The 15541-nt window shown below is 40.6% G+C and overlaps 1 protein-coding gene across 1 annotated transcript in view; it reads right to left on the bottom strand.

The window, feature by feature from the left end:
• The window catches only part of fancl (FA complementation group L), a 31639-nt gene that overhangs the window by 1323 nt on the left and 14775 nt on the right, over nt 1–15541 (bottom strand). Inside the window, exons 7-12 of the mRNA XM_085297681.1 lie at nt 13266–13334; nt 6214–6364; nt 6011–6094; nt 4935–4980; nt 3420–3501; nt 2547–2663 (exon numbers count right to left, since the gene is read on the bottom strand). Of these exons, the coding sequence (XP_085153807.1) occupies nt 2547–2663; nt 3420–3501; nt 4935–4980; nt 6011–6094; nt 6214–6364; nt 13266–13334 (549 nt within the window). The remainder of the gene's footprint in view (nt 1–2546; nt 2664–3419; nt 3502–4934; nt 4981–6010; nt 6095–6213; nt 6365–13265; nt 13335–15541) is intronic.

Raw genomic sequence — 15541 nt, 5'->3', positions numbered from 1 at the left:
GATTTTTTTTAATTATTATAACCAGATCAGTTTTTTGGTCATGTTGTAGCTTTGAAGTAGTCCGGGGTAAATCTTAAACTTTCTGAGATTATAATATGGGTGATGTGACAGTCTAGTTGTTGGGCACATGTCATATGAACCCATACATCCTAAGCAGTGAGTTCATGCTCAGTTTTTTACCCACATACAGCCACACATGCTTTTTCAAAAAGTCATAATTATACAGTGTGGTGGTTTCCACGCTCATCTAACAAACAAACAAATCCTTTTGCATCAGGAAGACCATCAGGTCCAACCTACTTGCTGTGGTGAGCCTTTGAATAGGGAAACAACCCAAAGTAGCTTCCATGAATATATCCATTGCTCAAAGAAAGGAAAAAAAAAAAAAACTTGATAATTTTGGTTTCCACTGACCGCTGTTATGTCATTTTATTCTTGAGAAATCACATACTGTATGACAGCAAAGATTATTCAACTTGAATATTTCTATATCAAGATATGTCAGCTATATATAAAAAACATTTCCGTAATAAGTCATATCACTGTGGCTTGACATCTGGGCTGTTGTCATGTCAGACATCTTTATTAGAGATGGCACGATACCACTTTATGTCCCATACCGATATGAATCCGATATAGTGTTTTTTTAATCAATAAAACAGTTTTTTTTTAATATCTTGCTGCTTTTTGTATAAGTTCATACTCAAGTAAAAAAACAAACACTAAAGCTATTCTGTTATACCTGTATGCAAAAAATACACTGCACTCAAAATATTTTATAGTTCAGCAAAACTGATCAATCTAAAAAACTTAAACCTGCTCCATCCTCCCTATTCTGGTATTTTAAAGAGTAAGCAACCTAACTAGTGGGGCTCTAAAACTCCCAGCAAAAAAAAAAAAAAATAGGGAACCACCCCCCACCCTCCACCTCATGATGCTTAATCGACGTAATCAACTTTAATTTGATGCAGTGTGAAAAAAAATGCACAGAAATCAATTATTTTTCAAGAGTAATTAAATACATACAACATCTTTCTTCAACAAAATTGCAGACTGCACAGATCATACCTTCCCAAAGGAAAAAGTACTATAGCTTACTGGGGTATATTAGACTTAACAGTTACTATATACAGTAATGGACTTCTATACATTTTACATCAGATTAAAACTTTGGGTGTAAGATTCGGATAATTATTTATTAAAAGCAACACATTTTAAATGAGAATAAGAAAGAAAAGGATGTCTTTGCCCCCTTTTCCCTGTTCATGCCCTATCGGCCCCCCTGGCTGAACTTTGCTAGATCCGCCCCTGCACAGTTACCAGCCGTCAGCTGTAGAAAAGGATCCTGGTGTAGAAAGTGATATTAAATAAATTCTAACAACAGCTTATCAAGCTTAAACGTGCTGCTGTTGTTCAGCCGCTGGTTTCCTCTTTCTGGCGCGAAGTGGGCGATAAACAAACAAAGAGACAGACTCGCGACAGAAAAGCCGATCAGCTGATCATTGATCAGTTTGATGATTGAAATAGCAGGAGAGGGCGAGGCAGTCGCTCCATATATCTGTTGTTAAGCTTAACGTGGGAATGCTTGCTCCGACGTGCTACGGTAGTGAGCCGAGTTATGCCATGTCGCAAGTTTTGAGGTGCTTTTTTGGTATTTAATGGATCGGATTAAATTTTTTTATTTCCCTCCAATATCCGATCCAGTAATTTACGTCAGTATCAGACAGATACGTAATATCGGATCGGTCCATCTGTAATCTTTATATACATAGTCTATATTCTCCTTAAAAAAAATTTCTGTTTAACTTCCAGGACATTGATCTGGTCATCTGAGTAGCAGAGGGCAGACAGGGCTGTAGAAGGCCCTTAACTCATCAGCAGGACTGGTATCTGCTTGCATGCCACAAATACAGAAACAGACTTCATGAGGGTCATCTTACAGCTGACGTCCTCCAGTGGGCCCTGTGCCCCAGTGGAGCCCAATTCTGGTATTCTATGACATTTGCATTTGCCATAGAATACCAGAATCGGCAGTTGCACCATTAGTGTGGACCTGCTACAAAATGGACTACCTTGCTGTATTAATTTTTTGTTCACTGTGATTTTCAGGATGCCTCCGAATTCAGCCTTCTGTAGGTTAATAATTTGCATTTCCATCAAATGATATTGCATCCTTTTGTTCCTAAAACATAACACATGTATACATATCCACTGAAGTGCGACGTGTTTCAAAAGCTTTCGGTTTTGTGTTGCCTACAACATTATTGAATTCTTCATATTAACTTGCATCAAACGTGTCAAATAGTTCATACACACATATTTCATTGAGACTTACTGAGTTAATGTCCAGTTTTAATGTAAGGCCAATGATGAGCCATTATATGCAGCTTGCATTTTTTTCCCTCTCATCTGTTATAAAAAGCTGATGTGAACACATCTGTCTGATCTCATTGTTCAATCTAAAAATGGAAGAAACCCTACTGTAAACCTCAAATTGTGTGTGTGTGTGTGTGTGTGTGTGTGTGTGTGTGTGTGTGTGTTCATACCTCATAGAGACAAGTCTGGTGGAAGGGCTGCCCACAGCGAGGGTCATTACACACCTGATCAGGGATGGCAGCTTCAAGTCGATATGAATAGCAGATGCCACACTCAAGGTTGAAACTCTACACGGACAGAGAGCAGTGAATGTGCATGTGCAGCATGCTTGTTGGCACAAACTGTCCTCACACACACTAAAGCACACACACTCCACACGTCACCCCGTAACTCCTTTCTCCCTGCTCATCGTTGCATTTTGGTGTAATGAGTAACTCCTGTTTTCTTTGGGGGTTTTTCCTGCAGCTATCCATTAAAAGAGACGATGTCAGAGGAAAGAAAAAAAAAAAACAAAAATCAACATCTGGTCAACTCAACTTTTTTGCACTCCTCTGAATGTTAATGAAGCGGAGGCATTAATCACCGCGGCGACAGTGGATAAACAGGACACCCTTTCAACCCATCCGGAGAGAGGGGAGGGGAGAAAAACGAGGGCTTAAAAAAAAAAAAAAAAAAAAAAGAGAGAGAGACAAATGGTTTTTCGTGATTAAAGCGGTTTGATAGTGCAGAGAATTCTGCCATCTTTGTTATTCTAATGATCTTATCTGTAAACAACCCAATTAAAGGAGAACCGGAGCCCACCTCTAAGAAAAACAAAACACACAAAGAAAAATGCGGAAAGAAACGGGAAAATAAGCAGCAGTGTATGTCCGCCCCCTTAGAACTCTGAGCTCAAACAGGAGAATGTATGCAGAGATGTAAACACACACACACACACACACACACACACACACACACACACACACACACACACACACACACACACACACACACAGATGAAGGGACACGTTTGAAATGGAAAATGGGGCAACTATGTGACATACAGATTTTTCGTGGGTGGCAGGTGATGGGAATTCGATCTCCAAAACATCCTGGAGGTTGTGCAAGACGCTGGAGTCCGGGTTCCTGCCAGCAGACCACAGACAGCTCCTTCACACACTAATTAACCACATGCAAATGAGCCTGCAAAGACACTGGGGGATGATTAGGAGACTTTCACTACTGCTATATAAAATGTAAGAAAAAAAAAATAGCAGGAACATTTGAGCTGCCTCAGACTGTACAGTGGTGGAGGGGAATTTACTGAGATGTGTGTCATGCAGGGAGGCAAATGTTAAAACCTGGGGTGAAATTTAAATCTGTACCCAGCTTCATTTGGAAATGACTTTTTTCCCTTCTTCCCCTGAGTGTTAATCAAATGGTTCTCTGCTCTCTGTGCAGGGATCCACTTAGACACTGATAATGCTCCTGGATGTAAAGATAAAAAGAATTGGAGTTTGAATGGCAGATATGCTCACAAATAATAAAGAAAAGACCAAAACCAACAATTAAAACACGGATGACACTTTGTTATGGACACGGTGGAAAAGCTGCAAACACCACAGATGAGTTGTTCTTGTGTTTTACCCTTTCGTAGTACACATGCTTGTATAAAACATGGGCACATGGTGACAGTGGGAAGAAAAAACTCCCTTTTAGCAAGAAGAACTGGGGGGAGTGAGACAGGACAAAAATGTTGGCAAAACGAAGTAGGTGGGTCCTGAGATAACCTTTTCTCAGCTTTGAGGTGACTGAAGTGACTGCCAGTGACAGCACAGGATACCGGGGACCGACATGACCTGGTAGGAAATCAGGAACCAGAGCCTGGAAGGTGGGAAAAGTGGTCGGTCCATTGAGGCAGTAGTGAAAGACACCTTATGGGCAATTTTCTCATCTGGGAGTTTCACAGAATGCAGTTTTGTCACATATTCACGCTGGAACAACTACTCCATGGTGTCTGCAGCTGTGTGTCTACTTCCACAACAGACAAGAGGGCCTAAGTTCAAATACATAATCTAATATTTTTGTAGACGAGGCCTCAGGCCTGTGTGCTGTTTGGTGAAGGGCAGGTACCATTCAGGGAGTTCCTCTGAGCTTTTAATCTAAAAACAGCTCACTGCTCTGAGAGTGGCTCAAAATGCTCTCTGTGCAGGTCAAAGATAATGAGCCAAAGGATGCTAAATCTAAGATAGATAGATGGTGCAGACGTGGATGAGAATGCTCTGCAGGTCCAGAATGTGCTCTTCATTCACAGCGGTTTTTGATAGGAACCACAACACTTGCTTATTATTTATAGTTAAATAATAAGTAAGTGTTGTGCAAGTATTGATGGGTTTGCTTTTTTCCATTTGATTTGTTGACAGTAATGCAAAAATCATATCATAGTACATCACATAATGTGATGTACTATGACATCCACCATATTCTTCAGAAAGTGTGTGACATTCAGAGCTCAATTTCTGCTCAAAGAGATTCTGCTGAATTAGCATGTGAAAGCTCAGTGACTGAGAAAACCTTACCACAAGTGCATGTTAGCGTTTAGCTTATTCCTCAGCGGAGTCACCACTGAAACAAAACACAAGAAATCATGTGGAATTGGATGGAAATCAGAATAGTAATAACAGCCTTAAATTAGATCTGCAGTCACATTTCAAGCAGCTTCAGATACACTATCACTGTATATAAGGCCCTGGAAAATTAGACTTCCTTTAAAAAAAAAAAAAAAAAAAAAAAAAGCACTCTGCATACCCTCAAACAACATCTCTTATTGGACAAAGGCCCAGATCAGCACAGACAGCGGCGTCACCGCTGTTAGATATGAACCATGGTTGCTTGTGCCGTTCCACAGGGGAGCTTTGTCTCCGTGCAGCGCTCATCACTCTCGCTGTTTGTTATTCCTACATGCAAAAAGCAATATTTCTATGCGACCCCCTGTATTTGAGGGTCGCTGCCTGCCTCCCGTCTTGGTGGCTGAAGTGTGCGTGTGTTTAATATCTTTTGAGTTGCATTGCTAGGCAACAGGCTAGGAGTCGCGTGACCTTGGGTTTACAGAAACAATGGCCGACAATTGACGGGGACTTAAATAGAAAACTGGAGCCCGAGCTCGCCTGCTGACTGGCTCCGGTGTTGCTGCGCTGGGAATGAAGATGTGCCACTCTGGAAGCAGATCCTCTGACACAACAACGCACAACAGTCAACACAACCAGAGATGTGTGGAGAGCAAAAAAAAAGTGCTATTTTCTTTCACAGCTCGTAGCTTCTCACCGATCTGATCTGAATAACGACAGAATTTAGACTTTATTGCCTCATCTGATCCTCAGCTGCTACGTTATTGTGTGAAGACAGGCAGGATGCACAGGCCTCAGGAAGATCCCATTTATGAAACTACTACTTTGTTTTTTAATTGAACTCATTTAAGTTAAAGTCCAAGAAGCAATGCTTGAACGTGGGCGTCTTAGTGACTGTCACATGCATGTCACCTGATAACTGTGTATTTCCCATGCTGTATCATTGTCAGTTAGTTTTGGGGTTATAATATTGCAGATGAGCTCTTGCGCTGCCTGCAAACACACTTTGACTCCCAGGTCATACCCACCATGCTCTGCTCCTAGCAGGCAGCATTCTGGCAGCATCTTTGGGTGTCGGGGATCCACCTCTACTTTGATGGAGACGTTGTTTCCTGCACACATACACACAGATCCACTTATAAAGACCAGTGGGTAGTTAGGTGGTTGTAATATTTGGTTGTATTATGGTCTGTGAAGCGGCATCAAGATCTGCTGATGTGTGGAGCAGTACCAATGGCGATCCGCCTCGTGGTGTCTGAGTGACATGGTTTTTCCGGTTCCAGAATCCAGGTCTTGCTATCAATCTCATCCAGAACATCCCAGAACTCTGACAGGGACTCCAAAACCAGCAGGAACTGGCTGTGGAGCTGCTCCAGAGTGCTCTAATAAACCAGACCAGAAGAATTATACTGCTGTAAGAGCAGTTAGTTTGATACAACTAGCTTCTATTATCACAGGTCCCAGTCTGACCTGCTAACTATGAGCACTCCTTACTGCTTACATTTGATTATTAGCAACCAGGTGCTGATAATCAAATGCACTTAGGAAGTATGAGCACTGTAGAAGCAGAGGTTTTTGACAGTTTGCAGGTCTGAAGCATCCAGGTCATCCCAGCATAATTACAAATGCTGAGTAATTAAAAAAAAACAAAACCCTGAAAAACAGCATTTGGACATTCATCTATCGCAGAGACGTAGAGTCAAATGTGAGCCCATCTGAGACCAAGGTGGAGATGTGTGACTGTAATGCAGAGCCCCATGTTTGGCAAAAACCTAACACAGCACGCAAGCACAGGCAGGAGGGGGATGATTTGGGTATTCTAGATAAGTATTCTAGAGTCAAATGTGAGGCCATCTGTCAGGCCGCTAAAGCTCGTGTCAAGAAACAAGACAATGATCCCAAGCACAGCAGCACATTTACAACAGAATGGCTGAAGAGAAAAGAAAAGAAAAGAATCACGATGTTGCAACGGCCCAGTCAAAGTCCAGAGATGTCGTGGTGGGACCTTAAGAGATCTGTGTATAAATGAATGTCTGCAAACCTCAATGAGCTGAAGCAATGCTATGAAGAGGAGCAGGTCAACATTCCTCAACAATGATGTGAGACACTGACTCTGCCTTAGAAAATGATTTCTTTAGGTTATTGCTGCTAAAGTGGCTCTACAAGCTAATGGTGGAGTGGAGTTTTTCACATGGCTGGAGCACGGCTCGTGCATCATTCCTGTCCTAGTTTTTTTCTATCTTTATCATATCTGTAAGATTATAATGATTTATTAGTGAGCTTGAGATATATTAGTGGGGGTAAATAGGAACTAGCTGCCATTTCTAATACATGTTCAAAATAAAAATGAGTGGGACCGAGCTTAAATCAATCTCAGAAAAAAACATTTAAAATCTCCTAGGCAGTTCCAACAATTTTACAATATTCAGTTAAGATATAACCAGTTTAAGTATTCTGGTTATATCTGTAAGCAGGTACCTGTAAACAGTTAACACAGAGTTCTTATTGGACAAATTGTTTGGTTTTCAAAGTCAGTGACACAGGGCAGGTTTTTAATATGCCATTTCAAAAGGTTAATAATTACATATAATGTTTTTAATGCCAAAGCAAATGCACAGAAGACATGCTGCCATGTTTCATTTGAAAATTAAAGTGAACTCAAAGTGTAGACAGCAAATGGACAGTGAGTGAAGACTGTATAAACTTGAGGTGCACACACATGGTTACACACACACAGAAGAGAAAGGGAGGCTGATAGAGGTGTGGGAGAGCAATACAGATGGAATGAGAAGGAAAAAATTAGAGGAAAAAATGAACCAAAAATTATGGGTCATTGTGCCAGCACAGTGCACACAATTAAGCATCGTCCAGGTGCCGAGAGCCTCAGCAATTACAGCCCAATTAATGCCAGTGGTATGATTACGGTTACAGCTCAGGATAACTGCGCTAGACACAGTTCAGAAGGAGAAAAAAAAGAAAGAAAAAAAAAGGAAGAAGAGCTGGTAATTGAATTCCTGCTGCATCTGAGAAGAGAACACGCGTAAGAGTGGCAAACTGTAGGAAAGTATAAAAGAGAGTGAGTCTGAGCTGAGATTTGCTCTTTGGCCATCTCAATCAGTCCTCTTTATCTATTTATGACTGACCTCAATTTGACTCCTAAAAGCAGCCAGGTTGAAATTATTCACTTCTCTTTACTTGGATGCTGTTAAATTTTACTGTCTTTAACCCCCTTTTTACAATTTCTTTTATTTGTTCACTATTGTAATTTCTTTCACTCTGTAATTTTATAGAATTGCAAAAGGATGCCGTCAACGTGACATTTTACTGAGAATGGATGTGAGCATGTTGCCAGCATGAACATTTTCTTCTATGGAACAATGGACAAATTATTATTATTTTAAATCGCTCATTATATGTAATGTTATTTATATATACATATATATACACATATATATACACATACACACACACACACACACATATATAATACCAGTAGGCCAGCTCTAATAGTAATTTGGTATGGCTTCGCGGACCAAATGTAATGGGCCACAGTTTGACACCTATGATCTACAATGAAGTCCTCACCCTATCACTAAGCTTGTGACCAAAGGTGAGTATAAGAATATAGACGTATCCAGTACAGTATCCACATCACCCCAATAACTTTGTCAACTATTTTACCTCCTTTTCCCAAGGCTGTGCTTTGTATAGGTAAGGTAGTACTGCTTTTACAGATATAAGCAGACAGGCTATAGCAGACAGCTCTCCCGTTGGTAATTTGAGTCACTGAACATAACCGTACATACCTGCTGTCATTACGTGATAACTTAGCAATCCACAAATCTGACCAAATACAGTTACTTCTGGCTCCAAAGAGCCAACATGGCAGCAGCCAAAACACACAGACAATATACATATATTTAAAAAAGGATGTAGGTTAGGTATGCAAGTAATAAACCTACATACCTGTGGTTTCAAAAAGACTTCTGTCCCATAGAAGCGACGAGGTTGAACTTGACCTCTGTAAACACTTTAGTGATGAGTTTATTCATTGGGTCACTTCTTCCAGGTCATAGTGAATAAACAATGAGTCAGTTTACTAAATTTTAGTCATTGTAAGTATTAGAGATATAGAGATATATGAAAATTAGTTCAGAACTAATGGGTAATGCCAAGGTGCCTATAGAGTACATGGTCTGAACCAACTAGGACTGCAACTTTTCAATTTATTATACAAAAGGCAATCACCAACATTTAACAGCAAGTTTGTATTTTCATGCAAGGATGTGTATTCAGGAGGGGCTTTTTGGGTCCACTGCTTAGCCAGTCACACACAGAACTTCCATCATCTCTCATGCTTGTACTTTTTGGTCGTTAGAAAAAGAAAAAAAAACAAAAGAAAAAACACACACACACACACACACAAACCATTGTATAGCCTTCAAGCACACAAAAACTGCATACACACCAAGGTTCCACACAAATGCACAGAGTGGCACGTCTTGGCCCTGCAACAGAGCAGGCAATAATTACTCATTCAAATGAACATGTCAGGACTGCCGACAGACAAGCCCTTCCCCCCACCACACACACCCTTCACACATCAGACAAAAACACACTTGCCACAGATGCAAGCGCACATACACAAGCATATACACACACTTCATGTTGCAGTGTGGGAGAGATCCATCAACGGCCCAGCAGGCAGACAGGCTCCATACGGTAGCGCTGTTCTAAGCTGGTCCTCACTGTACGCCTGCCATGTATCAGCTCGCCAACACAGACACACACACACACACGCCCATGCATTAGCATCTCTCTCCTCACATTCTCTGTCGCTGGTGTTTCCTCTCTCTGATTGACATAACGCATTTCACAGCTCCTTTTTTGTCACTCTCCAAACATCCTCACTCCTGAGGTCTAAAAGTCAAACTGGTCTTTACAAAAGTGCACATCAAATTGGCACAAAGGACGTGCAATGTCGAGATACAGAGTGCCACCGTATTTTTTTTAACGATGGATTAAGTGACTGTTTGCGTAAAAATAAATAAATAAATCAAAACGTGCGTGCGTGTGTGTGTGTGTGTGTGTGTGTGCGCGTGCGTGCGTGCGTGTGTGTGAGAGAGAGAGAGAGAGAGAGAGAGGGAGAGAATGAGCAACATCCGACTCCGAGGCAGTGACGGAGATAAAAAGCAGCACCAGAGTGAAAGAAGAAAGACGGCAAACAACAATAATGAGGAGCCAAAGAAATACAAAGAGTCCACAGCTGGTTTTACATCAAAGCACTTTTATGCCAATTATAGTGGACTAAATTTGAGGGGCTGAAAGAAAATGTCTTAATAGAGCAGGTGGAGATGTGTTTTGTCAAATTATGCAATATGCAGCCGAAGATGAGTCAAGTGGATCAGTGTAGTCCTTAATCAGAGTTTGAGTCTCCGAGAGCCTCAATACATTACAGTACAAAACTCTGACAACAATAAAGAATTTCTAAAATATCAATTACAAAAACACTGACACACACACACACACACACACACACACACACACGCCATGTAAAAGCCCGATTCTTGTGACATTACACAGTCACATAAGTTATTCACAGGACTCTATGAATCCTTGTAAAAAACTAAGTAGACCACATAATTCAATAGCTTATAGAACCAATTTAATACCAATATCGATTCATCAATCCATCGATTTTTTCTGGGGCGGGTCGTGGGGACAGCAGCCTAAGAACAGAAGCCCAAACCTCCTTCTCAACGGCCACCTCCTCCAGTTTATCCAGGGGGGCACCAAGGCATTCCCAGGCCAGCCGAGAGATATAATCTCTCACACGTGTCCTGGGTTTGCTCCAGGGCCCTTCTCCCAGTGTGAAATGCCCAGAATACCGCGCCCAGGCGGCATCCTTGTTACATGCCGGAACCACCTCAACTGGCTCCTTTCGATGTCTATCCTGAGCCCCTCTCGGATGGCCCAACTTCCTCACCCCATCTCTAAGGGAGAGGTCTGCCACCCTTTGGAGAAAGCTCATTTCCACATACATCAACCGGTAAATCAAGAGCTTCGCTTCCATAAAAATTATCAACAGAATCGGTGACAAAGGGGAGCCCTGGTGGAGTCTAACACCCACCGGGAACGAGTCCAACTTATTGTGGCTATGTGGCCCAAGCTCTTGCAATGGTTGTACACCAAACACATGTAGACTGCTTGGACAAACTCCCATGCACCCAAGTATCCTCGACAGGGTAAAGCAGCATTAACATTTTCTGTATGACTTTATCAACCTCTCACATTGCTGTAAAAGAATTTTGTCCTACTTATGCTTACCGCATTTCTTCAGTTCATGGAGGTTTGTGGATATGAATGCATGACTCTTTAAGATAAGTTGAGTGTAAGTCTGACCATTGCAAAATCATTGCAACAGCTTGATACTTTTCTTCTTCAGCCATTCTGTTGTAGATGTACTGCTGTGTTTGGGATCATTTCCCTGTGGCATGACTGAATCTTAGCCAAACTTTAGCTGTCAGTCACACATTTGAATCTAAAATCCTTAGAGATATAGAGTTCATAATTTACTCAAAAATGAGAAGGTGCTCAGGTGTAGTGGCTGCAAAATGAACCCAAATCATCAACTACTCAACCACCACCAAAACATAACAGCATATGAGCACAAACTGTGCTCATATGTGCATTATCAACAAACATCTCCTCTTTAATGTCTTCCAGTGTCCAGAGACCACTGTTTCAGAGGTCTCTACTTTGTTCAGATGCAAATTTGCAACCCTAAGCAATGTTGCTTAGGGTTTTTGTTTATTTGTTTTGGGTTTTTTGGGTTGTTTTTTTTTTACAAAGAATTTATTTTACAAAGAATTAGAAAAGAGTTCTCTTGGCAACCCTCCCAACAAGCCAATCTTGTTCTGACTTTTCCTAACAGTACTGTCATTAATTTTAACACGTTAAATGAGGCCTCAGAGTCTGAGGTCTATCTCGAGTTTTGTTTTTACAATTTCTCTGACCACTGCGTGATGTGACTTTCAGGTAAATCCTGGGAAGATCACGAATGTATCAAAAGTTCTGTTTCTATAAAGGTGGCCAATACTTGCTGATGATCAATTAATTGAGCATTGATTAGAAACACCTGGCTGCTACTCACCCTCTTAATTTCTATGAAAGCAGTAAAGGTGTGCTTAGTTTTTCCTCAGGACTGCGTCCTGTGAAAAACTGTTTTTAAAATACTGTAACTGGATGTTTATTACAGGCTTTAAAGCCTGGTTCACGGTTCCAGCACTACTTCTACAAGTGCATGCTCAGTCCACTGTCAGCGAAACCTTACTATCGTAAAACTAAATGTGACTGTTATATGGATGCATGCACGAATAATACTGCACTTGAGTTTTAGAAAGCATAACAATGAGGGGGCAGCAAAATCCAAAGAAAGTTCACTTGGTTGGTTTTTTTATATTCATTTTTAACAGTTAGTTATACATTGGTGTAATAAATAGGGCATATTACTTAGTGTTTGCACATTGAGTTTGACTGGCTTAATTTATCTGTGCACATTTACAGATGTTACACAGTTCCTGGGTTTTATTAGAATAATTTTTTACATGAAAAAAAATTGGGGATGTGCCATCCGCACGTTTATTCTAATCCAGTAGTGGGTGCGCAGTAGTCTGGGATTTCACCATCTTTTACTGTGAATGTAAATCTTCAGTAATTTTAGAATCTGCAAACTTCAAGATCTTTTGCCACAAAGTAAGAATGGGTGGATAAATTATACTAAAATTAAATAAAAAGCATGAAATTTAAAAAAAAAAACAAAAAAAAAAAACATTACACCCTGAAGTTTAACCAAACATTTTTAATGCATTATGGTGTATCCTTAGCAGAGATTTAATCCTAGTTCATCTTGCCTGAAATCACGAGAATGTTAGAATGTGTGAAATGTATTGAGAATTCATTTAAGATGGGTTTTTATTTTAAAACAAACTTTAATATTTGACCCTCAAACTAGCATTTTAAGGTTTAATCTGATGTCAGTATGGATTCTTGTGGTATTGCTTTTTAAGTGAGCTTTCACTGACTTCATACATTTAAAATATTGGGATTTTTTTTTTTTTGATGTGTCAGATATTTGTTGTGAGTTAAATCTTTTAGATGATATGTTTCTGAAACAAAGGTCGAAAGTGTGACATATAGCAACCTAGAAGCATTTGACATTCACTGAACAGAAGTAAAACCTCTTTAGACAGACACTGTGCGCAGCTGTGTATATTCACTTACCTGTGCTGTCCAGTTTATAGCTAGTGGCACTGGCAGGTCAGCTGAGCATTCGGGAGTCTCTGCAGGATGCTGTGTGTTAAGAAGATGGGGTAATACTGCGGCATATATTAAGACTTCATTAAAACAAAAGCAAAGTGATCTCCGAATTCTGATTAAAAAATGTGCATCAGGAAGTTGGGCATCATAGTTTAGCAATTAGGCTTAAACTGGGATTTCTCAACATGCTAGAAAAGTCTGCTATAATAGGTCAATAGCCTCTTATAATTAACATTAACAGCCACCCTGTATTTATTTAAAACAGTCTTGTTATTAAGACTTTATTGGCTCAACTTTTTAAAGAGCTGAAAAATACATTTTGGTCAATATATATGAGCAGCTCTTTTTTTTCCCCCTGTTCACCTTCAGCATCATACTACTCTGTCCTCATCCTCTCTCACTCCCCTGCCTTCCAAGCCTCCATGCGTCCGTGCCAGTGCTGCCTCCTCCCTGGCTGTGCCTGGTGAGGGATGACCTGGCGCTGGATTTGGCGGAGGCAGCTGGAACACAGGGAGGACTTGGAGCTGTTTTTTTACAGTGCCAAAAAGTTGAGGAGGGCCAGGTAGGCAGGTGGGCACAGAGTGGGGTACCACCACCCTCCTTTGTCCCTGGTGGATGTCATCTGGGCTTAGCTAAGCACCAGCTCACCATGATATCCACCCACCATGCCCAGAATATGCTTCCCCACTCTGACTTACAAAAAGTAAAACATTCACTTGAAAAGTTTTAAGTAATTCTGCTGTCAAAATCTCAAAATTAAACAATTAAAAGAATAAAAACAACCCTTATTCTATGTGTGGAAGATAAGCTGCAGAGCTCACTTCTTCAAGTATCCATTATGTAACCTATTTTTAAAGGATGAAATATTTTTTGTTGAATTATAAATTGTAATGTAAAGCAAAAACAAAATCTGCGTGTGCACAAGTGGCACACCGCTTTGGTTGCATCCTTAGGTTTACCTCTTTCATCTGGTTTAAAGCCAAAGAAATCCCAAATTGGTGACTTTATATTCTTTAGTGCTGTCAGCGTTAACGTGCCGTCATCACTGAACTGATGACATACTGACATGGATTAATTGTTAACGCGATTTACAATTAACCCATCTGGAGTGCAGACTGAGTCAAAATCCTTGAAACGTCTCTGTCAACGTTTTTCGGGCAGTTTGTCCAAAGTTTGTTCATTCTGCGCTTCAGATGGTTTGAGCGCGTTAAAAATTTTAACCACGTTAATTGTGATGACCACGGTTAAGCCGCGTTAACGCTGACAGCTTCTTCTTTTTTTGTGGGGGGGAGGAAATCGTCCGTGTTTGGACTTCTGTGTTGTAAACACGCAAATCAGTCCGTGCATGATAACATTGCTCTGCCCATCAAAAAGTCTGCGCATCCACGAATATATCGCCCATCTGTGATTGTTGGACTGACGATTTCTGGTTGGAAAATTTTTACATATTGCCCAACCCTACACTAGTGAGCAGCACTGTGCTGACTTTAATTAATTTACAGATGCAACCTATGCAGCGCTCATTTAAATTTCCACTTTGGCGATGCATGATGACATTTAAATTTATCCTTTATCCTGATTTCAAAAATAAATTGTCTCATTATTTTTCAAAGTTCAACTTGTTTTTTTAAAAGTTTAGCGTTTTAAAACCAGATCTCACCAACTTTACCAGAAAGATCAATCTTACTGGACGAGCAGAGGAGAACTGCACGTCTCATTTCTGCAAGTAGTTCATTAGTCTGGGACTAAGATATCACAAATCATGCTTTCAGATAGTGAGGCTTTTCTGCTCGAGCAGTCACAGCAAACTCAGAGTCAATCACAGGGAGCTACAAGCGAAACGAAAAGAACATTTCCATGATCAAAAATCAAGAATGCAGCCTTACTACTGTAAAGCTTACAATCAACCAGAATCATCACATGTACCTGTGACGAAATGTCATTAAGTGTCATTTTATATGGAAATTCCACAGCCACAGCCTTCCACAGCCTGCGTTTAGGTTAACCTACACTGGGCAGAGGTTTTGTGTATCTCTTTCAATAGCAGAGCAGAGACAGCAGCTATGCAGATGAGTGTGGGTGTACTGATTTTCTCTATGCATAGAAGAAGGTTTTCCATCACGCTGGGGTTATGTGGAGATATTTTATCTGTGCTACGTCTCAGTCACAGCGGGTTATCGTGTCTCTCCACACCCTCTCCAGTTTGACCCAGATTTAGGGGCACAGATGTAAATCACTGA

Source organism: Mchenga conophoros, linkage group LG13 (assembly GCF_057382185.1).
Source record: "Mchenga conophoros isolate Kocher_MC1m ecotype Shallow Benthic linkage group LG13, M_conophoros_male_GT1.1, whole genome shotgun sequence".
Classification (NCBI taxonomy): Eukaryota; Metazoa; Chordata; class Actinopteri; order Cichliformes; family Cichlidae; genus Mchenga; species Mchenga conophoros.
Note: the sequence above shows the minus strand (reverse complement) of the source record. Positions and strands in the feature narration are given on the sequence as shown.